Source organism: Heterodontus francisci, chromosome 1 (assembly GCF_036365525.1).
Source record: "Heterodontus francisci isolate sHetFra1 chromosome 1, sHetFra1.hap1, whole genome shotgun sequence".
NCBI classification, from domain to species: domain Eukaryota; kingdom Metazoa; phylum Chordata; class Chondrichthyes; order Heterodontiformes; family Heterodontidae; genus Heterodontus; species Heterodontus francisci.
This window is the reverse complement of record NC_090371.1, coordinates 38,105,643-38,130,096: the sequence shown is the minus strand read 5'-3', so window position 1 is coordinate 38,130,096 and position 24,454 is coordinate 38,105,643. Positions and strand designations below refer to the sequence as shown.

The window sequence follows — 24,454 nt, the reverse complement described above, 5'->3', positions numbered from 1 at the left end:
ATGTTTGTAGTATTTGCTGGCATCTGCATTCCTCGGTTAATTCATTTGAGCTGGTATCATATTTCTGCGCAGACGTCCCCTCAGCACCATTGTGGTGAACCATGACTTTTACAGCAGGCTCGAGGAAATCGATTGTCCATGTGTTGTCATTTCCAATCAAATGCAGCAAGAATTGTGCCTCACTTTTTGTACTTGTGGGACTGCCATTTTAGTTCACCCAGCTAAAAGTCCTTTTTGAATAAATTGACTTGTTTGACTTGTTAGTTGATAACAGAGGCGAACGCAGCATAGCTTAAACATACGAGCATATGAATTAGGAGCAGACGTTGGCCATTCGGCCCCTCTAGCCTGTTCCGCCATTCAATAAGATCATGGCTGATCTGATCCACACTCCCATCTACCCCTGATAACCCTTGATTCTCTTGCCTAACAAGGATCTATCTACCACCGTCTTAAAATTATTCAATGATCCTGCCTCCACCACCTTCTGAGGCAGAGAGTCCAGAGTCGCACAACCCTCTGAGAGAAAAAAATTCTGCTCATCTCTGTCCTAAAAGGGCGACCCCTAATTTTAAAACAATACCCCCTAGTTCTGGATTCACCCACAAGAGGAAACATCCTCTCCACATCCACCTTGTCAAGACCGTTCAGGATCTTATAAACTTCAATAAAGCTTCCCCTCACTCTTCTGAACTCCAGTGAAAACAAGCCCAGTCTGTCCAATCTTTTCTCATAAGACAAGCAACTCATTCCAGGTATCATTCTAGTAAACCTCCTCTGAACTGTCTCCAACGCATTTACATCATTCCTTAAATAAGGAGACCAAAACTGCACACAGTATTCGAGATGTGTTGTCACCAATGCCCTGTATAATTGAAGCATAATATCTTTACTTTTATTTTCAATTCCTCTCATAATAAAAGATAGCATTCCATTAGCCTTCTTTATTACCAGCTGTAACTGCATACTAACTAAAGGTATCACTCCATTTAGCCGTACCATACTGAAGTGTCTGAGCTCATCATTACTCCAGGATTATTCAAAATATCATCAAATTTCAACTCATTATAAATGCCTTTTTTATATAAGAACACATTTGAAATGCATCCTCTGATAGCCAGCACAGAGTAGCATATCAAAAGTTTGTGCAGACTTTGTTGACCAAATGTTTTTTTGCGAGTGTTAAGGAGGAAGCCTATATTCCTGGAACAGCAATCACCAGTAAGGCCATGGAATATCTGTAATGTGGGCCTGTGATATCAATTATCACAAAGTGCTTGGAATCTGTTCAATGCAAATTCCTTTGTTTTCTTAATTCATAATCAAGCTATATTGTGTGTCGTGATGACATTATGATAACAGTTTTGGGATCAGGAAAATCCAGTCAGCTTGACAGCATGTCCCTTTTTATTATATCAGCCCCAGCTCCCCACCATATCCACCCCAACTGGAAGCTGGGCAGGAATGCCTCTTGAATAGGGCCAAAGGAACCAGCATGCTGGGGAGCATGATTGATGAATATGTGTGTGTGAGTGAGTGAATATTAATATTACATGTGCCCAATTTTATCATCGTGCAAGTGAATGAGTTCTGAGTGAGTCAAAATCTCACCCACTTTAATATCTGCCTGTGTTTTTTTTATTCTTTCATGGGATGTGGACGTCACTGGCAGGGCTAGCATTTGTTGCCCATCCCTAATTACCCTTGACAACTGAATGGCTTGCTCGGCCATTTCAGAAGACAGTTAAAAGTCAACCACATCTAAATATTTAAATTAACCTTAAATAGATGTAAATGAACTGGCAGTGGCCGTCCCATGTTGATTTTACGGCCACCGATCGCACCTTGCACGCCTCTCGAGAACCTGGTGGGGAGGGGGGGAGGAGTAAAATTTTCAGGATGGGAGGGGTAGGGGAGCAGGGAAAACAATTTGTATTGGCTGTGGGGATGGTAGGAAGGGTTTGAAGGGTAACTGTGAGCAAGTTGGGGGGGAAAGTTCCGGTCAGACATAAATTAATTTTTGTTAATATAGGGCAATGCAAAGACCATTGTGGGGTCCAGGACTACGTGTTGAGGGACGCACTAAAGCTTGGGGCAGCCGCAGCAAAGGCTCAATGGGGAAAGACCACAGTGTAAGATTCCCCCACCAAGCTGGACTGAGGGGCTGGATCCATGGGAAACCCCTCGAACTGTATCGGTAATATTCTCAATTGCTGTAAATGTAAAACTGTAATTGACATGACAATTGTGAAAAGGAAGGGTTGGGAAGGAACTCATGACAGTATTGAAGGAAACTGATCTCCCTTGCAATGTTTGTATTTTTTGGTGCTGTTTGGAAACTGTCTGGCAATGTAATTTTTACAGATGTTTATGAATAAAGTATATTTTGGAAATAAAATAAAAAATTTGTGGGGTTTGGGAAAGGGCCTCCATCACATAAGTATTTACTTAATAAAAATTAACACTAATACAGGTTTTAAAATTTAAATCTTTGCTGAGGGCTTAAAGCCCATTAAAAATGGCGCCAGCACCAGTGTGATGGCACCAGACGCCGTTGCAGGGGTTGTGCAGCGGCACTTCTGTGTCAGAAGGTGATGCGCAAATAAAATCCAGCCCTGAGTGTGTGTGAGAATGTGTGACTGAGTTTGTATGTGTCTGAGAATCTGTGAGTATGTGTGACTGTGCGAATGTGAGTGAGTGAGTGAGTGAATACGTGTGTGAGAATGTGTGAGAGTGTATGAATGTGTGTGTGAGAATGTGTGAGAGTGTATGAATGTGTGTGTGAGAATGTGTGAGAGTGTATGAATGTGTGTGTGAGAATGTGTGTGTGTGTGTATATGTGAATGAGTGTCTGTGTGAGAATGTGTGAGAGTGTATGAATGTGTGTGTGAGAATGTGAGTGTGTGTGTGTATATGTGAATGAGTGTCTGTGTGAGAATGTGTGAATGAGTTTGTGTGGGTGTGCGAATGTGAGTGAGTGTGTTTATGTGTGAGAGAATGTGTGAGGGAGTGAGTGTGTGAGAATATGAGTGTTTGTGTGTGAGAGAATGTGAGTGAGCGTGTGTCAGTGAGAATGTGTGTGAGAATGTGAATTTTTAAAATTCATTTTGTGAGGTGTGGGCATCGCTGGCTGGGCCAGCATTTAGCATGTGTGTGTGTGAGAAAGTGTAAGTGAGAATGTGATTGTGTGTGAGAGAGAATGCGTGAGTGTGTGAGAATGTGTGTATGTGAGAATGTGTGTGTCTGAGAATGTGTGTGTGTGTGTGCGAGAGAATGTGAGTGTGTGTCTGAGTGTATCTGAGTGAGTGTGTGTTTGAGTGTATCTGAGTGAGTGTGTGTGTGAGTGAATGTGTGAATGAGTTTGTGTGTGAAAATGTGTATGCAGTCTAAAGAAAAATATTGGTCTCTGGGTTCAGAAATAAAGATTGAAACCTTTGCATTGAACGAATGCGTGGCACAGTGGTGCAGTGGTTAGCACCACAGCCTAACAGCTCCAGTGAACTGGGTTCAGTTCTGGGTGCTGCCTGTGTGGAGTTTGCAAGTTCTCTCTGTGACTGTGTGGGTCCCCACCAGGTGCTCTGGTTTCTTCCCACAGCCAAAGACTTGCAGGTTGATGGGTAAATTGGCCATTGTAAACTGCCCCTGGTGTAGGTAAGAGAATGGTAGGGGACATGGGGTTAATGTAGGATTAGTATAAATGAGTGGTTGTTGGTCGGCACAGACTCGATGGGCCGAAGGGCCTGTTTCAGTGCTGTATCTCAAAAAAAGGTCAATTTCACCCACGTGTTTCCAACCTCAGAAATATTGTTATTCTACATCTGAGAATTGAGCTTCAAGCAGCGACGAGCAATGTAGACGGGGAAATCCTGGAATCAGGTCCCAGTTCATTAAACCTTATCTACTTCCTCGAGAAATTATTGAAATAAAGCTGCGACAACAATTTCCTCGAGTCGCATCCGCCGGCAAGGATCGAGCCATGTGCTCAGAAAAGCTGTAAACGGATGGTTTTTGTCTCTCTTTGAATGGAGGGGCTGCACTCCATAATCACTATTATTCTGGCTAAACGAAGTCAAACTCTTCAAACATCGTCTGTTGTTTCGTGGGGGACGGGCGTGCTAAAAAAATGCCTTCCTAACGTTTTTTTCAACACAGTAAATTATGTAAATCCCTCTACTGCAGGCAGTCGTGATGATAAACTTGAGTATAAACACCGCAATTAAAGGTGTTTGTGAACGAAACGGGTTTGAAAGAAAAGAGGTTTGGGGTGAAATGATACGAAGGGTTTATAGAATTCCCTGAGTTGGATATCTTCAAGGATTGAGAGAGACAAAAAAAGAATGGATGGCGGAACTGGATTCCAAAACACAGGAACAATATGCTGCAACAATAGTCATCAGAACTCCCAATCGTAAAGCGAAAATAAATTGCAGAGTGTTATTTCTAAACCACGGAAAAGGAGGGATTCAGAGATTTGCCTGATTCGGGCGCTGGGTTGAATCATACAGTGTCGAATGTCAGCGCCACTGCAGAAATGGAACTTGATCTCCTCCGAGTTAACCAGCCCACCAGTTGCCTCCCAACTCGAGCAGTCCGAGCAATTTCTTGTGGAAGTTTGAGTTCTCCCACAACGCACAACAAAATGTACAAGTGCGGATGCTGCGTTCAGACGAGGCGTTGCGTTAAATCCAACAGATGGCGGGGCCTCACCATATGCCGTTGGAATGGTTTCATATTAGTCAAAACTACCAGCGCTGTCATCCATCACCGTGCACCTTACACTATACTGCAGTCAAGTACATTTGAAAAAGTGCCTCACATGGGTGCTTACGGGTGTCTTTCTGAGCGTGTTATCAGGTTAAACTGGGCAGGATGGGGCTTTTTTCTCGGGAAAAGAGAAGGCTGAGGGGCGATCTAATAGAATTATTTAAATTTTTAATAGGTTTGATAGCATAGATATAGAGAAAATGTTTCCACTTGTGGGGAGATCAAGACTAGAAATCATAAAAACAAGATAATCACGAATAAATCCAATGGAAATTCAGGAAAAACGTCTTTACCCAGAGTTGTTTAGGCGATTATTATAGATGCATGTAAGAGGAAGGTAGATGCATGAGGGGAAAATAAATAGAGGTACGCTGATAGGTTTAGACAAAGTAGCTTAGGAGGAGGCTGGCCGGAATATACCAGTTAGGCGGAAAGCCCGATTCTGTAAATTCTATGTAGTTCTATGTAAAAGCAGCCTGATACATGTGTAACAGGCACGACTATTAACGCAGACTGTAGAATTTACCCAATGACTGTTGGTAAACTCTGAATTAAACACCTTTTCAGCAGCAACACTAACTAGGCTCCAAATGGACCTTTATACAGAACTCGGGTGTGTCATCATTGGTCAGGGAAGACGGGTGTTACGCGAGGAGTTCATCCGATAAACGATCACAGAACATCAGAACATAGGCATATTTTTCATCCTGAAGTTAACATTGTTTTCTGAAAGATTTCTATAGTTTTACGTAACTACAGTATTTGCTAATATATGTTTCAGACATTATTCCATGAAGTATTTACATCGGGAATCCCAGCAAAAATCCCGAAAGATTGTTGGAGTGTGTGTGTGTGTGCGCGCGCCTGTTTGTGTGTAGTCCCCTTGTCCGAGAAGTTTATGGCTCCCCATCCATCAAAATTTGTCAGGATAAACAAACATGTTTCTTCACCTGCTGGGTAACAACCTCATCTCAACTAATGTGCAGCTCCGTCTACCCAAAGATCTTCCCCCTTTCACCCTTTGTCCCGTAAATTGCCACCAGCGCTGCAAACGCATTCCCGGACGGGACCAGCACGTCCTACCCTTTAACACTCCAAACTCCAGGCCAAGAGATAATATTAAAGGGGAACAGGTTTAGTTTCCCAAACCTGTTGCAGCGTTACCATAAAAGCAGTCATTGGAATGAACATCTTTCCTGTTACCTTTAACCTCCTTTAAAAGCACACAGTCATTGAACAGAATTAAAGTGTGACAGCCAGTTGTGTTAGGCTCCACAACTCAAAATAACTCCACCAGGCTGGTAAATACCTACACCATCTGCACGAATGAGTAACTGCAGCGAGCGATGTACACATACTGGGTTACAGTGCCATCTAAACCAAACAGGGGCACGGTTAGAGCGGGAAAAGCCATACGGCCCGTTCAGCTCGATCCTTTAGTCCCACGTTCCGCCCTCTGCTCAGATCATGTTCGTCTAATTCCAAGGCCCTATTCTTCTATTCTCTGGCAAATCAACATTCGCTTTCACAGCGCAACAAGCCGGCATCAATGGTGTTTTAAAACTCCATGTAGATCATTGATTTACACAGCACTCGGCCCATCGTGTCTGTGCCGGCTCTCTGCGAGTCCCACTCCCTTGCTCTTCCCAGTGCCTGGGAAAGTATTTCCTTTTTAACTATATATATATATATATACCTAGTACACTCAGTGAAAGGACTTGCCAAGTCCCACAAGGACTCCATCCATCCAATCTCTCGCTCCCAATCCCACTCTCATTGGAATACGGGTTGGAAATCGTATTGATTCCCGCTGGACCATATTGGGAAGAAAATCGTCAAATCACTCAACCTGCCTTCAGCCTTGTGGCAGGAATCTGGTATCTAGATACCAGCAGGATAACTTTGGAGAATTTTTTTTTTAAATGCATCTTTTTCTGCCCATCTATTTGAAGTTTGAGTGCAGTTTGCGTCGCATTCCGATATTCACGGAAGGGGGAAATAAAACACCCCTTCAGCGTGTAACAAGTGCGAATAGATCTCAAAGCAGATAATAGGATTTATATCAATAAAAGTACAGGAGTCTTTCCGTCTCCCCATTGCATAAAGACACTCATGGACTGCTTCGAAAACGGTGCTCTTCACATTATTAAACTAACAGAAAATACTCAGGGGCTTATTAATGTTCTGTGAAATGAATCATTGTCAGAAACTTTTAAGCCGAAATTTAAGCACGATAAAGATACAGGATGGGAATACCTAATTTTACAACCATCTACTTCAAATTCGACCCTGATGGTCCCATATATAATGAATTACAATGAAAATTAGGTTGGAATGTTTTGTTTTTCTTACAAGCTGTGCGGAAGTAGCCTCCAGTATTGGCTGGAATTCTTCCTGCAAATTGCAATAGTTCAATTAAATAATTACTGTTAGTTATCTGTCAGTCTTTAAACCTGAAACAATGGGCAGGCTGTGCAATCAACAAAAGATAGAGAATTCACATCCGCTGTTTATTTAACCGAGGAACTATCGGATCAGCTTTAACTGCAGCTAACAGTAATGAAACAACTATAGATATACATATAGATAGATGAGTGTGTCATCTATGTCTTGGACCAATCTACATTAGAAATTCGCTTTCTTCCTTTTTAAATAGCCGCCGTGGTTAACTATCAGATTATTTTTCATGGCAAACATCACAAATCACGAGGCCAGAGAATGGCGGAGCCTCAGTAAATGTTCACAGCTCCGTGACTGGCTGGAATGTAAGCTCAAACTCAAAGGGCCAGCATGGGGATCACCCCTTGCACACCAGATTCAATCGGAATCGCTTTCCAGCTGTCCCATGAGTAAGGGTTAAAAGCTTGGATTAGCTTTCATAAACGTGAACTGCTAACCGTTGTCGATGTTATAATTCCCGGTTTTTGATCAGCCTGGAAATGTATTAATTCATTAAAGATTCGTCGTGTACTGCACGGGAACTGATAAGGATGTGGCAGGAGAGAGGCGCAATGGGATCTTTCTGTGTCGAAATGACTGTGTCAGTCTGCTGCAGGAAATAACAACTACCGCATCCCGGTGTGAAATTCATCCCTTTATTTTCTTATTTTATTGAAGGAAAACTTGTTCACTGGGAAGCATCTGGATTGAATCATTGGAAAAATTACGAGCAGTTGAAGGGGAAGTGAACCGGACGCCGGCGCTGCGCACGGAGAGGCGAAGCGATGTTTTGTTTGCATGTCTATCGGGAATGCAGCAGCAACCAGAGAGGGATTACACCGGGGGGAGAGGCTCTGCTTTATCCCAGCAGGAATGCAATTGTTTTCTTTGCCTTAAGGCTTGAGAACTGGAAGCAACCTGACGTTTTTTTTTTACACACATGCTGGAACGTCCCGTCCGCCAGCCCCTGATTGCAATTTTAGCTAACTTTCCGCTTTGCAAACAGGCGAGACAGGGAATGAGAGAGAAACGCGTAAGCAGGTTAGATATTAGGAATCTTTGAAAAGTGTAACGTTGTTTAGGCAGAAGTGGGATTTCACACCCAGAAACCATTGAATTAACCCCAATGTCATTTGAAAATTGTAAATTGAGGAGGAACCAAGTAAAAGATTGCAATCCCTATATATGTATATATTCTCTCCATATATATTATAAAGGATTGCTCTGTTCATCCAACCAGACATGAAACCTCAGCAGACTGTCCAAAGCACTATTATTCAACCCCAATGCAGAAGCCCAGGGTACTCACCCCGTGCGCCCTCGGAAAGCGCCGTGACTCCCAAAATCAAGAAAACCAGTCGAAGAAATGCCATTATGTCCCCCTTCAAAGCAAAGCCAAACGAAATTCTTTCTTTATATTCTTCTCGTTCTCCAGGCTGCAAATAAATGAAGGGATTTTTGCTTTCAGAAGTGAGTGAGAGACAGGCAGGATGTACACACTATCCCCACCAGGGAAATGAAAGGTTCTCATGACTGTCAGCCGGGGTTACACAGCTCATCTTTCCGAACGTCCCTTAGTTTCGCAAAGTGAATCGTATTTAATAAAAACTGCGGAAGGAAAAGACCCACATCCATCCACTTACTCCCACCGGCACAGCAAGGAGCAAACGCCATTCCTGTTCTTACATTACTTGGCGGGGGCGGGGGGGGGGGGGGGGGGGAATCTGAGATTAAATCTGTAACGTTTGCTCTTAAAGCAATATTTTACTGAACGTTATTAAATCTCAAAAAGAAAATGAAAATCATTGTTTTCGCGTCTTATCTGATCCCTCCTTCACTTTCTACCAAACTTTGACTCAATTGCTGGCTAATGCCCGGTGCCCCGGGGATACAAAACAAACCAACGGCTGCCTCCAACATGCCATGTAATTATACTTTGTCATTTGTCACAGATTTGCACCCAAACACGCTACAAAGTAGCCGAAAGGATGGGATCTTCAGGGGGAAAGGAATGACCAGAGGCTGTACACATTGCCACGTGCTCTTGGTCATTTCCGAAGATACATTATACAATGCAGCATGGCACTTTTGCAACATTTGAAAAGTTTGGTGTAAAACAACTGAACAATCAATGCATGGAAAAATGCGCACACGTACACACACACATATATATATATATATATGCTGCAACTGGCTGCTGCCGCAGAGGCCTCGGTCTTATATAGTTTGGGGAATGGTCAATAACATAACCGCTGATTACAAGCTGGCAACTCAAACACCCCCACCCCTTTCTGGAAAGTGGACCATTGGTAGATGCAGCCGCGATGGTAACTCTTATCAACAATTATCTGAACTAATCACATCCACAGATACAGATCGCCCGCGGCTGCACATACTGAATGGAGCTTGTGACGGATGGAACCTCCGACCGCTGTACGGGTGTTTAGCACAAGCAAACACCGACTGATTGGCGTATTTAAAACAAAAATCAGTCGCAAGTGCACGCTCCTTATATGATGAGAAACTGACACGATATTAACACGGTTTTCCATTTGTGAAACTGCTTGGGTTGCGCTTTTGGGAAGTCGTGAAATTAAGGCGCTCTGTAAATGCAAGTTGTTTCTCATTATCAATAAACAAACCGGCCTGAAGGGCCATAAATAAACAAAGCGACAAAGAGACAAGTCTACGTGCCACTCTGTATTCCCCTTGCCACGTACCTGTAATCTCGGATGTGTGAACTGGAACTATCAGGCGCTGGTTAAGACATGGACTTTCCATTTTATATTGTGCAAAGAGAGAAAAAAATCAATCACACGCCTTTGAAATCCAGGGGCAATCCATACATGTGCTTGTCCGGTCGGTCAGTGCCAACGCTTCCGCACTGGAAGAGATTAAACTTTGAACTTTCGGACCAGAACCGCAAAGTCAGTTCACTTCAACATAAGTTGATCTCCCGCACACTCCAGTTCTGACTTGGTTTTATTTTTACACTGTGAAAGGTCAAACTTTCTTCGCCCTCTGAGCGACCATTTCTTCGCAAAGCGGCCAGAGAACTCTGTGTGTGTGTGTGTTTGCCTATCAACTGCGGCGGCGAAGGTAGCAATAGGGCCCTGTAGATCGCTTCAAGTCAGTCCAAAAGAAATACCTGAATTCTCCGATTGGCAGCTCCCTTCGCTTTTCAAGTTTTTTTTTAAAGGACAGCTGGAAAGAGGGATTGCAACTTGAGCTTGCCAAGAAACAAGAAATAAAAGACCGCCAAGCAACCAAGCGTTACCAACTGTTGCAGTTCCCGTCTCTTCCCTCTCTCTGCAGAGTGTTTGTTTTAAAATAAAGCACGTCAAGTTGTAACCGGGAGGTCGGTCTTTTGTGTTTCGCGAAAGGCTACAAGCAAGTCAGTTTCAGCAGGCAAACTTTGGGCCAATCAGCGGCGAGCTGAAACTGACAGGGGCTGGAGCTCCTGTGCCTGTCAGCAACAGCCTTATAAATATAGCAACCACAAAAAAACTCTGCAGAGTATCCAAATCTATGGAAAGAAAATGTTTATTATAAATAAATTCTGTTGGTGAAAAGCGTCAGCTACACAGAATTTATGGTCTCAACCGGTCTGTGCCCCACAGGAGCCTCCTCTATTTACTTCATCTCACCCAAGCGACATGTCCTTCTATTCATTTCTCCCTCACGCTTCCCGTTAAATGCATCTATGCTATTCGCCTTAACCAATCCATGCAATAACGAGTGCCACATTCCCACCAGTCTAAGGTTTCTCCTGAATTCCTTATTGGATTTATTAGTGACTATCTCATATTTATGGTTTCTAGTTTTGGACTCTCCACAAGTGAAAACATCTTCTCTGTGTCTGCCCTATGGAGCCCCTTTATAAATTTATGGACCTTTATTCATAAAAGATTAGACTTACATATGCACACACTCTTTATGTTGGATTGTTAGAACCATCAAAACTTATTGAATAAAATATTATTTCCAACATCGTTCACATGTGCTTATCATTGTATATGTTGTGCACAGTGTTGAGGGTGTGTGTGTTTACATCAATTTTTTTTGGAATGGGGCGTGGTTTTAAGGATCGCCCACCTGTCCCTAAGGTATCCTCCCTCCTCCTATTAATGTCGCTGTCCCAGTAAACGGTTAACTATATTGGACCAATACAAAGGCAAAATATTGCTGATGCTGGAACTCTGAAATAAATGCTGGTCAGGCAGCATCTGTGGAGAGAGAAACACAGTTGACGTTTCAGGGTCGGTGACCTTTCGCCAGAACTGTAACGGGCTGATTCGGAAAAATCTCCCAGAGACCCTTTTGACACTCGGGGCGAATCTGCCGCCATCTAACACCACCACCACCCCAACACACACTTTATTTTAAATTACAGAAAAAAAAGATAGAAATGAAAAATCAGAACCTCTCGTGTAAAAGAACGCATGAGGGTTAGTATTAAATGCTTCCTTAAAATCTGTCTGGGATGACTGGGAACTTGGGAACTGTTAGATATTCATCATTGAACCAGCAGACGGTTATCTAAACAGTGACTCGGAAGACTCAGGCTGATGTTTCAATGGAACACCTACTGAATCTGAGCAATCCATATATTTAACTTTAATTGGTGGCAACCCGGCTGCTTTTTCGCTGCTATTAGTTTACAAAGATAGACTTGCTGACTTAATTGTGGAAATATTCCGGTGTACGAGTTTAATGGCTGCAAACGCACTGTTTTTGGGACTGGCGAATGCATTAGACTTTAGCAGAATTACACACGGAAAAAGGCGCATTCAGAAAGAGCGAAGTCTTTTAGAAGTTGCCTACTGTTTAATAACATCCATCTTGGCTATTCTGCATTCACGTCCAGAGAAGCAAAGCCTAGTAACACCCTAGTTCAAAGCAGCGGCACAATAGAACTTCAATCATTTGATTTCAGGAGGTTACTATTCGCACTGATGTCTGCAACCACAATTTCCATTTCCATTGCAGTCTTTATCAAGGTGACCTGTATGATTATGTAGAACAACCACAGCTGAAGTCAAGGACATGGCACATTCCAGGCAATCATATTGAACATAACACACTGCATGTTATCCCGTAAATACTCATGTATTATGATCGATATAATACTGCAGCCTATATCGTGCCTTATCTTCCCGCACAAGCCCGGTTAAAACGCTGTAGCCATGGGCTAACAGTTGAATAGTATTGTGTTGCAGAGAACAATGGAAAATATTGTTTGTAGCTAAAATAGTTAAAGAAATCTGTTGTGTACAGTTAACTATTTACCTTGTAAATGCGTCAAGAATGTGCTCTGGATATCAGTTTGGTTTCTAACACATTACAATTCCGGTTCAATATAACCGTGTAAAAATGTGATGTCATTCTAATAATCATAACCATAAACTAACTGCCTTAGCCGGCACATATTCATGGTCCTTTAAAATAAAAAAGCTATTAGTGGCCAATGTGAGTTTCCTTTTCCAAACTCCATTGAACCGAAACGCGCAATTTGACAATATTATCCATCTGAGCATTCAACTACTGAGGCAACAGCGAAATCACTGAATGAAATTGAAGGCACGACCTTATATTTTCCATTCTTCTCTGCAACACAATGGTCAATAACACAGCACTGGAGAAATACATACAATAATTTGAAAACAAATCTGAACTAAATTTCCTTTCGTCAATTCTAATTTTACCCAGGATACTTCAGCAATGTGCTCTCTGAACCACTTGAGCCCAGGAACGTTAGATTTATTATGGTCTGAAAGCCACGTTCCATGTGCTTATTATACACGAACCCCGCCCTCTAATAACACATTGTAAAGGTGCCACAAGCTGTGTTTTACACAAAAACTCATGTTCATTAATCATATGTTTGAGTCAACCTTTCATTGTTACCCAGTCAATGGACTAAAATGAACTAGGATTGCCTAGCATTTATTCTCTTGCGCATAAAATGTATTACAGCATTGCTAGCAGCAGGAGGGGTCATACAATGCATTTCTAAACACATTCAAACAAATAACCATTCAAACACACACACAGATACACAAAGGCACATTCATAAATACAAATTCAATCACACGTGCACACATATGCATTCAATCACATGTGTACACATACTTAAACACACATTCATTCACGTGTACACATATATTTACACACACATTCATTCACGTGTACACATATATTTACACACACATTCAATCACCTGTGCACACATACTTAGTCACATTCAATCATGCGTGCATACATACTTACCCACAAATTCAATCACATGCGTGCACATAAACACATATTCAATTACACACACACTGACACACAATCACATGTGCACACATACTTACATTCAATCACGCGTGTACATATACTTACACACATATCGAAACACATTGAAGCACACTTCAAACACATAGACATGTAAAAACATACACATATGTCTAAACACGCATATTCACTCACCTAGGCACACACAAACCTGGGGATGGTAGCATAGTGGTTATGTTACTGGGCTAATAACCCAGAAACCTGAACTATTAACCTGGAAGCATGAGCCCAAATCCCACATAGCAGCTGGGGAATTTAATGGTGAGCACAAAACTATCAGATTGCTGTACAAATCCAACAGATTCACTGCTGTCCTGACCCACTCTGGTCTATTTGTGACTCCAGACCCACACTAATTGGGAAATGGCCCAGCAAACCACTCAGCTATATAGAGGGGGAAAAAAGCTTTGACAACACAGTTCAAGGAGATGGCTCACCACCACCTTCCTGTGGGCGATAACTGCTAACCATGCCAGCAGCTCACATCCCACGAATGACTAAAGAAAAATACATCCTGATTCAAACAAACACAGATATCGAAGCACACATCCAAGATACTTAAGACGAACATACCAACACAGGAATTCGTCCAAAAATAAAGATCCATGCATACCAGCAAACGGACAAGTCTAGACTCACACAAATGCATACAGAGTAAACATGTAAATTAAACAGAGGGACCCATAAAGACAGACGGAGGGGAACAAGCACAGACATAGAATGCAACACTTTTGTGTAAGAACACAGAGAGTCCCTTGTATCTTCTGGGTAGTTAAAATTTCTCGGTATTGTAACACCCCAAACTCGAACTGTTCATGCAGCCTAGTTAGATTTTTTCTAAAACAGAGCAGTAGAAGAAAATATACCCACATCATTAAACTGATCAGCTTAATCTGATACAGAGATCTCTAGAATTCTGATAGAAGATCAATGACACACGACATATTCTCGCTCATCCTTTTACGTTCTCAGCTACACTGTGTTTCAGTGAAGTCTTAGTTAGTTTTCCGCGATCTTTTGGATCCACGATGAGATTCACACCTGCAAACAGCTGGAAACGGTTACATTCCGCCTCCTACCGACATATGGGTAGAAGAGCAGCCGGGTGTCCGTGTCCAGTACTCGGCTCCAAAAAGCCACAGGTCAGATGAAACATAAAGCAAACGGAAGATGAACCTTAACCTGCAGTGATAACATTTTAAAGCCATCCTTCTTCCTTCCTAACCCTGCCCCCATTCCCCATTTCAACAGTCTAAAACGATCTGCCCTACTGACTATTGCACGTTTTAAATGGGATGCGATAAATATTTAAAACACCGGAGGCAGTATAATCACGGCCAATGGTTTATAAAAAGTAAATAAGGAACGTCCCATTCTTACTACATAGGATTCAGGATTTGTTTCACTGGTGTTTTGGGGATCATGTGTTGTGATGTGTCTCCTCCAGCCTTACAACCTCTGAGAATTCCATGCTCCTCCAACTCTGGCCTCTTGTGCATCTCCCCACATCGTCCCATCACTGGCGGCCGCGCTTTTAGCCATCCAGGCCCTAAGCTCTGGAATTCCCTCCCTAAACTTCTCTGGCAATCCACTGCTCTCCCTCCTCCTTTCAGACCCTCCCTGAAACATAACTCTTTGACCAAGTTTTCAGTTACTTGTCCTAATGTCTCCTTCTTTGGCTCAGTGTCAATATTTGACGAAAACCCCAGTGAAACGCCTTGGGGTGTTTTACCACAATAAAGGCACTATATAAATGCAAGTTCTTTCTATTTTTCTTCCCTGATCACTGTCAATTGGTTTCCTTTTTTAAAATTCATTAATGGGATGTGAGTAACTCTGGCTAGGCCAGCATTTATTCTTTATTCCCCTTTGCACCATCACAAAATATAACAGTATTAACAACAACTTTTAATTTTATGGCACCCTTAATGTAAAACATCTCAAACCACTTCACAGGAGCATCAAACAAAATTTGACACTGAGCCACAAAAGGAGATATTAGGTCAGTTGACCAAAATCTTGGTCAAACAGGTAGGTTTTAAGGAGTATCTCAAAGAAGGAAAGAGAGGTAGAAAGGCGGGGAGGTTTAGGGAGGGATGGAGAGGTTTAGTGAGGGAATTCCAGAGCTTAAGGCCTAGATAGTTGAAGACTCAGCCACCAATGGCGAAGTGATTAAAATCGGGGATGCACAAGAGGTGTAATGGAGAAGTTTAACTATCTTGGAGGGCTGTAAGGTTGTAGGAGGTTAAGGAGATAGTGGGGGTGGGGGGAGAGATGCAGGGACACTGTAGATTCAGGTCTCATGCTGCTAGATTTTGACACGACATGGAATACAATATTAATGTAGTATCAAACCTGATTTTAAAAAGTGCTTGTGGGATCCCTTGCATTTCATGGCCACTTAATTAACTGAAAGAGAGTTATTTTAAATGCAGATGCTTCCACATGTGTATGTGTGTGTGTATGGAGCTGTCTCCTGATCCCAAGAATTTGATTCACAGCAAGGCAGCACATGCTGTACTGGATTTAATTGTTGACCTGTCTCTTTAATGCAGCCTTAGAAGCACTGAGGATCTGTACCCACATAGAGTGAGATGCTGTCCACTGATGGCTTCCTTACAGAGTCTTTGCTGTTTCAACACAGCCCAACAGATTAATCAAAAATGAAATTCAAGAAAAACCACAAGCATTAGAAATCTGAGCTACAGACAGAAAATACAAAGACTCGCATTTATAAAGCACCTTTTACAGCCTCAGGATGTCCCAAACCACTTTACAGCCAAGTAATTAATTTTTTAAATGTTGTAACTACACTCCAAAAGTGGTAATGTTGAAAGAATGGCAGCCAATTTGCAGACAACAAGGTCTTGTAAACAACAATGAGATAAATGATCTGTTTTCATGTTGGTTGAAGAGACATACTGGGCCAGGGGACACTGGAGATTTTCCCTGTTCATCAAAAAATACCCTGGGCCCTTTTACATCCACTTAAAAGGGCAAGCAGGTCTTTGGTTTAACAACACATCTGAGAGATGGTAGCTACAACAGTGCAGCATACCCGGAGTACAGCACTGGAGTGCCAGCCTGGATTATGTGGTCAGGTACCTAACAACCTTGTGAGTCAGAGCACATATGCCACCAATTGAGTGATGCAAGAAAGGCACCCATTCTATTTCATTGCCAAACACATTCACTGCAGGCATAAGTCAACGAAGCAATCACAGCAGAAGACATGAACTGAAAGCGTGCAGAGGAAACCTGGCCAAATAATGAAAAGCAACATTATCAATATAGGGTCTCACATAAAACTGTGAAACAAAAAACTATCAGCCCTGGATACAAATCAGCACCATTAGCAGAGTGAAACTGAAAAATTGGCACCAGCTGCAGATATTGCAAATCCTAGCACTGTAATATTGGACCATTAGCAAGGAATACCAAGTGAGCATTGCAACATGGTACCAATTGCAGAGGATACCCAGTGGACACAGAGACATTACCATGCAGCAGGTGGAAGAGAAGGCACAAGCACAACCATTGACAGAAATAGGCATTGAGACCCAGCTGAATCCCTGTTGTGGACAGGAAGAGAGTTAAATGCCTGAAACCTTCAATTCATTCCACCCAATGCACAAATAGTCATACCACCATTTGCTAATAAAGTGAATCAATATTCTATTCCAACAACAGAAGGGGCAACCACCTGCCCCCAGCTTTCAATGGCACCACCCCGTACCAAATCCTTCACCATTAAGATTCTGAGAATCGCTATTGACCAGAACTTAACTGCAACAACCATATGAACAGCATGGTTACAAGAGCAGAGGAGAAGCTGGCATTCTCATAGAGGTAGACATACCTTTGTTGGTGCTTTCTACCTTTAGAGTGTACTTTAAGGTGCCAGGAATTGTCTAGAACCTTTAGCATAAAAAAACTGTCTCAAGGCTCTTCACAAAGGCTGTAGAGATAGACAGGGAAATTGATGCCAAGTCATGGAGAAAGAGACTAGGATAAATGGGCTGGTCAAAACACAGGATTTTGAGAAGGTATTTAAAGGAGAGAAACGTAAAGCAAAATGTTTTTAAAAGAGAATTACAGAGAGGGATAGAAGAAAACAGCTTAGAAGAACATATGTTAGAACGCTGACATTAAACTGAGCTTACGTGGCAGGATATTGTGTGTGGGGCTGTCATGGTATGATTTGTGTTGGTGTGTCAATGAATAAATCAGTGAGTGAGTAGGGAGAAATAGAATAATAAGAGAATGGTGCTAGCCCTGAGCTTTAGGGCAGCCTCCAATCTCTCTCTCCTTCACTCCCTTCTATCACCTCCAATCCCAGTTTTCAGGGCATCCTCCAGCCCCTCCACTTGTCATTTCTTCCTGTCTGTTATGTGTGATATTTTCCTGTAAACAGATACAAATTGAACTTTTTTTAAATTCGTTTATGGGATGTGGACATTGCTGACTAGGCCAGCACTTGTTGCCCATCCCTAATTGCCCTTTAACTGAATGGCTTGCTAGGCCATTTCAGAGGACATTTAAAAGTCAACCACATTACTTTGGGTCTGGAGTCACATGTAGGCCAGACCAGGTAAGGACAGCAGATTTTATTCCCTAAAGGACATTAGTGAACCAGATGGGTTTTTACAGCAATCAACAATGATTTCATGGTCACCATTGACTAGCTTTTTAATTCCAGATTTATTAATTGAATTCAAATTTCACCATCTGTCGTGGTGGGATTCAAACCTATGTCCCCTGAGCATTAGCCTGGGCTCTGGATTGCTAGTCCAGTGACATTACCACTACGCCACTGCCTCAAAAACAAAATACTGCGGATGCTGGACATCTGAAATAAAAACAGAAAGTGCTGGAAATACGTCAGCATGTCGGGCAGCATCTGTGGAGAGGGAAACAGAAGCTATGTTGCAATTTGGATGAGCAGAGGCAGAGTCTGGGAATTTCTTTGGAGCTGCTCCAGCAGTGACTTCACTTCAAAAACGACTTTATTGTCTGTAAAGGACATCCTGGGATTGCGAAAGATTTTATATTAATACAAGTTCTTTTTTCTTTCAATGCTTCATGCTGTTGAGTGGGAGGATGCTGGATGTATCATGTACTTGGCTTAGTATGGTGCTGTCCTGTCATTTTTGTTTGTTTCCCTGTATTGAAAACAAAATAACTATTGCTGCCAGCACTCCTAATTAATAAAACATCAGCATGGCTTTGCAGTAGAAGAACGCTTAAAACAAGTTTTATTTGCAAATAAAGAATGCCTTCACTGCAATGTTCTTAACACTTCCATAGCAACATTGTCAACAATGAGAATGAAGTCTAGCCACAAGAATATTAATAATAATTGAAACTTAGAAAAAGAGCCTGGAAAATATAAAGCCACAGTTAACTTGATAGATAAAAAATGATTGAAAAGCTCCATGAAGCTTGGCTTATGATCCTGTCAGCTTTTCATAAACTCAAGGTGACTCACCAAAATGTAGGACTGAGGGTGGAAATATAGGATGAGGCAGTTAACTGAATAAAATAACCGAAAGTTGGGTGATAGAAAACGGTACCGGACCTTACCCTACACTGGAACCTTACTATACTTTAGTAAGACTGTCCTGTAACTGGACTGAAACCATATTGTATTGAAACTATACAGAAGTGTAATGTACTGTGCTAGCATTCTCCTAAACAGAGAATTATTCAGAAACTTCATAGAATTACATAGAATTTATAGCATAGAAACTGTCCACTCAACCCAGCTGGTCTATATTGCTGTTTAGACTCCACATAAGCCTCCTCCCACCATACTTCATTAAACTTTTATCAGCATATCCTTCTATTCCTTTCTTCCTCATATACTTATCGAGCCTTCTCTTAAAGTTGTCTATGCTATTTACGCCAACTACTCCATGTTCCACATTCTTAATTCTCTCTGGACAAAGAAGCTTCTCCAGAATTCCTTTCTTTATTGTATTTATTAGTGACTATATTATATTTATGGTCACATCATTTTTTGCTCTGCAACCAGCAAAGCAATTGATGGACGTATGGAGTGAGCTTTTGGCTAGTGATAACATTCCTGCCTCTGAGTCAGAAGGTGCTCTTAAACTATATGGCGATTTATTGTATTATTACAGAGACAAGCAATGACCTAATTACCACAATGCATACTAGACAGAAGACAGACGACTGGAGTGTTATTTTAAGCACTAAAAGGTCAATTACAGATTGACTGTGACATTGTCCACCCACCTCTATTCTGTAGGAGCAGCAAACTGCTTTCAGTTAAAAACAGCAATGTTTTTGGCATCTAATAACATTAAAGCTACATCAGGATGAAGCGGTGCCAAGGACTGCTGTGGGAAGAGTGAGAATCTGAAAGCACTACTTATAACTGTTAATTTCCATGTTTGACAAAACTCTTCGATACTCATGTCCTGTTGTTGTTGTATCCTTACATACTTGTGAGAATAGTGTGAAGTAGTAGAAGGATTCTCAAGATAATTAACAGTCTGACAGGCCGCAACATGATCATTCCTTCCATGGCCATAACCATCTCCCCTTGACATTCAATGGCATTACCATCACTAAATTCCCCACTATCAATGTCCTGGTGGTTACCATTGACCAGAAACTGAACTGGACCAGCTACATAAATACTGTGGCTATAAGAGAAGGTCAAAGACTGGGAATTCTGCTACGATTAACCCACCTCCTGACTCCCCAAAGCCTGTTCACTATCTACAAGGCACAGGTCAGGAATACTCTCCACTGGATACAACTATCCCATTGGGACCAACTAGAATCACGGATTGCCTCAAGCAGGCATTGAATCTGCACCTTCTGATTCGGAGGTAGGAATTCTACCGCTAAAGGTTCACTCCTTATAAGCAGTGATTGCTTGGCAAGTTGCAGGGATGGCGATAAAAAGGGTGACAGAGGAGGGAAGACATGAAACGGCAAAAGATTTAGCGCAGACTCAATACTGCTGAATAGCCTCCTTCTGGACTTATTATTCTATGATTCTATGAACGACTACAAGGTACAGGGGAGCAAGTGGTTACCCTTTGGAGAAGCAGTACAGGTAGAAAGAATTGATAAGTGGTGTTTGTGGGAATTTTATAGTGAGAAGAATAGATAGTTTCTTTTGTAAACCTGATCCAGAGTCCCAGATGATGCGTTGCTTCCCAGGTGTCAGAGTTTGGGACATCATGGAGCAAATACAAAAGGTTCTGGATTGGGAGGGCAAGCAGCCAGACGTTCATGTGGGAACCAATGGCATAGATAGAAGTAGGTTCCAACTTCTGCAAAAGGATCTGAAGGAGCTAAGTTCTAGATTAAGGAATCGAACCTTCAGGGTAGTAATATCTGGATTACTCCTAATGCCATGTGTTGGACCAGACAGAGAGAATAAGATCAGGATTGTCAACACATGGCTGAACGGATGGTGTAGAAGGGGAAGGGTTTCAGATTCTTGGGACCAAGTGAGTGTGCTGCTGTTGAAAGTCAGGGCAGTGGCTTGGACCTTCTGTTGTTGTGAAAGAATATTGATGCTGTTATGGCCAAGGTGAGGAGGGAGTCACAGTTGCCCCTCTTGCCCTTCCTTTTATTTGACCGCAACAGGGTTTATTCCTTTTTAAACAGTGGTGGTGCTTAGCACTTCAGTGAGTGTTTTATCTTTTACCTTTACTGTGATTGTGAAAGGACCAATCAGACAGGTTTTCTTGAGTTTAAATAAGAAAGAGGTAAGTTCATTATACTCAACAAGCTAAACTCAATTTAAAATGATAATAAAATATGTTACACATGCACGCACCCATTCACACAGTGTTCTGATGAAAGGTCACAGACCTGAAATGTTAACTTTGCTTCTCTCTCCACAGATGCTGCCTGACCTGCTGAGTATTTCCAGCACTTTCTGTTTTTATTTCAGATTTCCAGCATCTGCAGTGTTTTGCTTTTATTTTAGTCCGCTGTGTCAACTCATCTCATCTCCTGTCTTTGAAGAAAAGCCTGATAAATTAATTCTCAACGCCACCTGAATAGAACTGTTCTAAAGATCCCAGTGACCCATCTATGTGTACCCAGAGGCCAGACTGTAGCCAGTTTTGGAACGCAACATATCTTATCTGCTGTTTCTTCAAGGATGAGCAAGAATTCGTCCCAAGTGTTTTTTGACTGTAATAGAGCTCTAGAAACAAAAATCCCTTTGTTTTTCCAGTTAACTGGTGTATGTGTGTGTGTGTGAGTGAGAGGGGGGTTAAGGTAAAAAGGGAACTTTACTATTTCAATCTGTGTGTTTATGAATTACTTCATTACTGGTTAAGACTTGTTTTATAATAAACTGATAATTTTGTTGTTTATTGAAGAAATCTGGATGGTGTGTTTGATTCTGGAATAAAAATAAACTCTATGATTGACTGTATAGGTAAGTGTAAAAAATTAAATATATGCTGTGACCCATGGAGGAGTGGAACTAAAATAAACTGTGAACTCCTCCAGCCTCAGTCATAACATAAAATTGGGGGGTCTTTGTGGGATAAACCCGTCGCCGACGACGTACAGTTGTATGTTGGGTAATAATAATTGAAAAGAAGAAAAGGAAAAGAAAAAAACAACTTTCTTGTGCAGTAGTTTAAAGTTTATTCGACCAGAATGTCTCTATCAGTTGCTGCAACTTTTTTGGGGAAGGAGGATGTATCCCTGAATGATTTGAGACACTTAACTAAAGGATTTTGCAGAACTGTTGGTGTTGGAGCTAAAACCAGGAGCTAAGAAAGCAGACATAATTGAAGTAATAGCACATCATTTGAAATTGAAAGAAGAAAGCAAACCAGAGGATAGTGCAGTTGAATTAGCTAAAATTCAGTTACAGATGAGCCAGCCTGAACTTGACAAAGAAAAAGAAGAAGCAAGAGAAATGAGAAAACTTGAGCAGGAAAAAGAATTGAAAAGTCTTGAGCTTGACAGAGAATCAACATAAAACATTTTGAACTAGACTTTCAAAGAGAAAGAAAAAGAAAAGGAAAGGAATTCAAAATTTAAAAGCTGGAACTAAGACAACTGGGTGGCCTTGACCTCAAGGAAAATTCTGGTGAGGAAAGATTTGGCCCAGGACCCAGTGGAGAGCTGTTCAGATTTGTGCAAGCCCTCCCTAAGTTTGAGGAAAGGGACGTAGAGGCATTTTCATTTCTTTTGAAAAGATAGCCAAACAGATGAAGTGTCCGAAGGAAAGCTGGACACTGCTTATGCAAGGTAGGTTGATGGGTATAGCTCATGAATTTTATTCCACGCTTTCTGAGGAGGCTTCTGCAGATTATGAGATGGCAAAAAAGGCTATTCCCGCTGCATATGAATTAGTTGCTGAAGCTTACCGAGATAAATTTCAGAACCTCTGGAGATTGACTTGGCAGACTTATATAGAATTTGAGATGATAAAGCAAATTAATTTCAATCATTGGATACAGGCACTAAAGATGGAGGCCATGTATGAGATTCTTAGGGAACTAATTCTCCTGGTAGAATTTAAAAATTCACTCCCTCCATTAGTAAGAAACATGTAGAGAACCAGAAGGTTTCAACAGCCAGACAGGCAGGGGAAATTGATGATGATTATGAGTTTGTATATAAACGCAAACCCTTTGTCCATCACCCCCACAAACCCGAGATGGATAGAAGGTGGGAGGATGAAAGGAAGGCAAGTAGCGGGACAAGAAGGGACAGCAGGGAATGCACCAGGATCTCCTCCTCAAACCAGAAAGGAAGATACTGAGGCTGAAAGTGAGGTCTGCAAGCCTAATGTGTTATCATTGTCACAAAGTGGGACACCTTCATGCAGAATGCTGGAAGTTGCGGAGTAAACCGATAGGACTTATTGGGGTACACAAGGCTAATGCAGAGAAAGGGGCTCTGCTGGAGAGTACAACAGATGAGACTGTAGCTCTGGCTGCAGCTGTAAGGCCAAATACAAAAATCAATGTCGGTGCAGGGTTGTGAATAAGATATCTGAGAGTTATAGAGAATTCTTGTTGAAAGGAAAAGTAACTCCTTATCCCTCAAGGGAGGCAGGCAAACCTATAGTTATACTTAGAGACCCAGGAGCTGCTGAAAGGCATAACAGTTCCATCAGCGAGTGCACTGAATGCTAAAGTTTTAGTGAATAGTATTTGTGGGGAGCATATACACATACCTTTGTATCGTGTGCACCTAGAGTGTGACCTAATGTCTGGAATGGCAACTGTGAGAGTTATCCATAGTTTGCCAATATACAGAATTGACCTATTCCTGGGGAATGATTTGGCCAGTGTGAAAGTCGTAGCTTCTCCAGTGGTCACGGAAAAACCAAATCAAGTTAAAGAGACAGAACAGTTGAAGGCAAAGTTTCCAGGAATTTTTCCTTCATGTGTAGTAACCCGTACAATGGCTAAACAAGTTCCATTGTTGGAGGTAAAATTGGCACCACAGTCGGATACTCGAATATTTGAAACTTTGGGGATTTGGATAATCCAAAGGGAATGTTTAATAAGTCTTCTCTGATCAAGGCTCAGCAAGCCAATCCAGAGTTAAATAAAGTGGCACAATCAGCTCTAACAGAAGCTGAGGCAAAAGGAGTTCCAGAAGGTTGTTATGTTAAAAATGGGATTCTGATGAGGAAGTGCAGACCTCCTCACAGACCTGCAGACGAAGAATGGACAGTAGTCCATCAGATAGTGGTACCGCCAAATATTGCCGGGAACTATTAAGGATAGCCCATGAAATTCCTGTAGCAGGATATGTGGAGATCTGGAAGACCAAATCATGTATAGGTCAAAATTTTTACTGGCCAGGTCTTTCCAAGGATGTGGTGCAGTTTTGTATAACATGCCATATATGCCAGATTGTGGGAAAACTGCAACCTGCCATAAAACCG

The 24,454-nt window shown here is 41.8% G+C and overlaps 1 protein-coding gene across 3 annotated transcripts in view; it reads right to left on the bottom strand.

Moving 5' to 3' along the window:
• Positions 1 to 10,557, bottom strand: part of fgfrl1a (fibroblast growth factor receptor like 1a) — a 357,680-nt gene extending 347,123 nt beyond the window's left edge. The window contains exons 1-2 of one of the 3 annotated variants that reach the window (XM_068029362.1): positions 9,924 to 10,557; positions 8,513 to 8,639 (exon numbers count right to left, since the gene is read on the bottom strand). In XM_068029362.1, coding sequence (XP_067885463.1) covers positions 8,513 to 8,576 — 64 coding nt within the window. In that variant the 5' untranslated portion in view covers positions 8,577 to 8,639; positions 9,924 to 10,557. The remainder of the gene's footprint in view (positions 1 to 8,512; positions 8,640 to 9,923) is intronic. The other 2 variants (XM_068029372.1, XM_068029353.1) reach the window with 2 other exon arrangements.
• Positions 10,558 to 24,454: the final 13,897 nt, after the last annotated feature.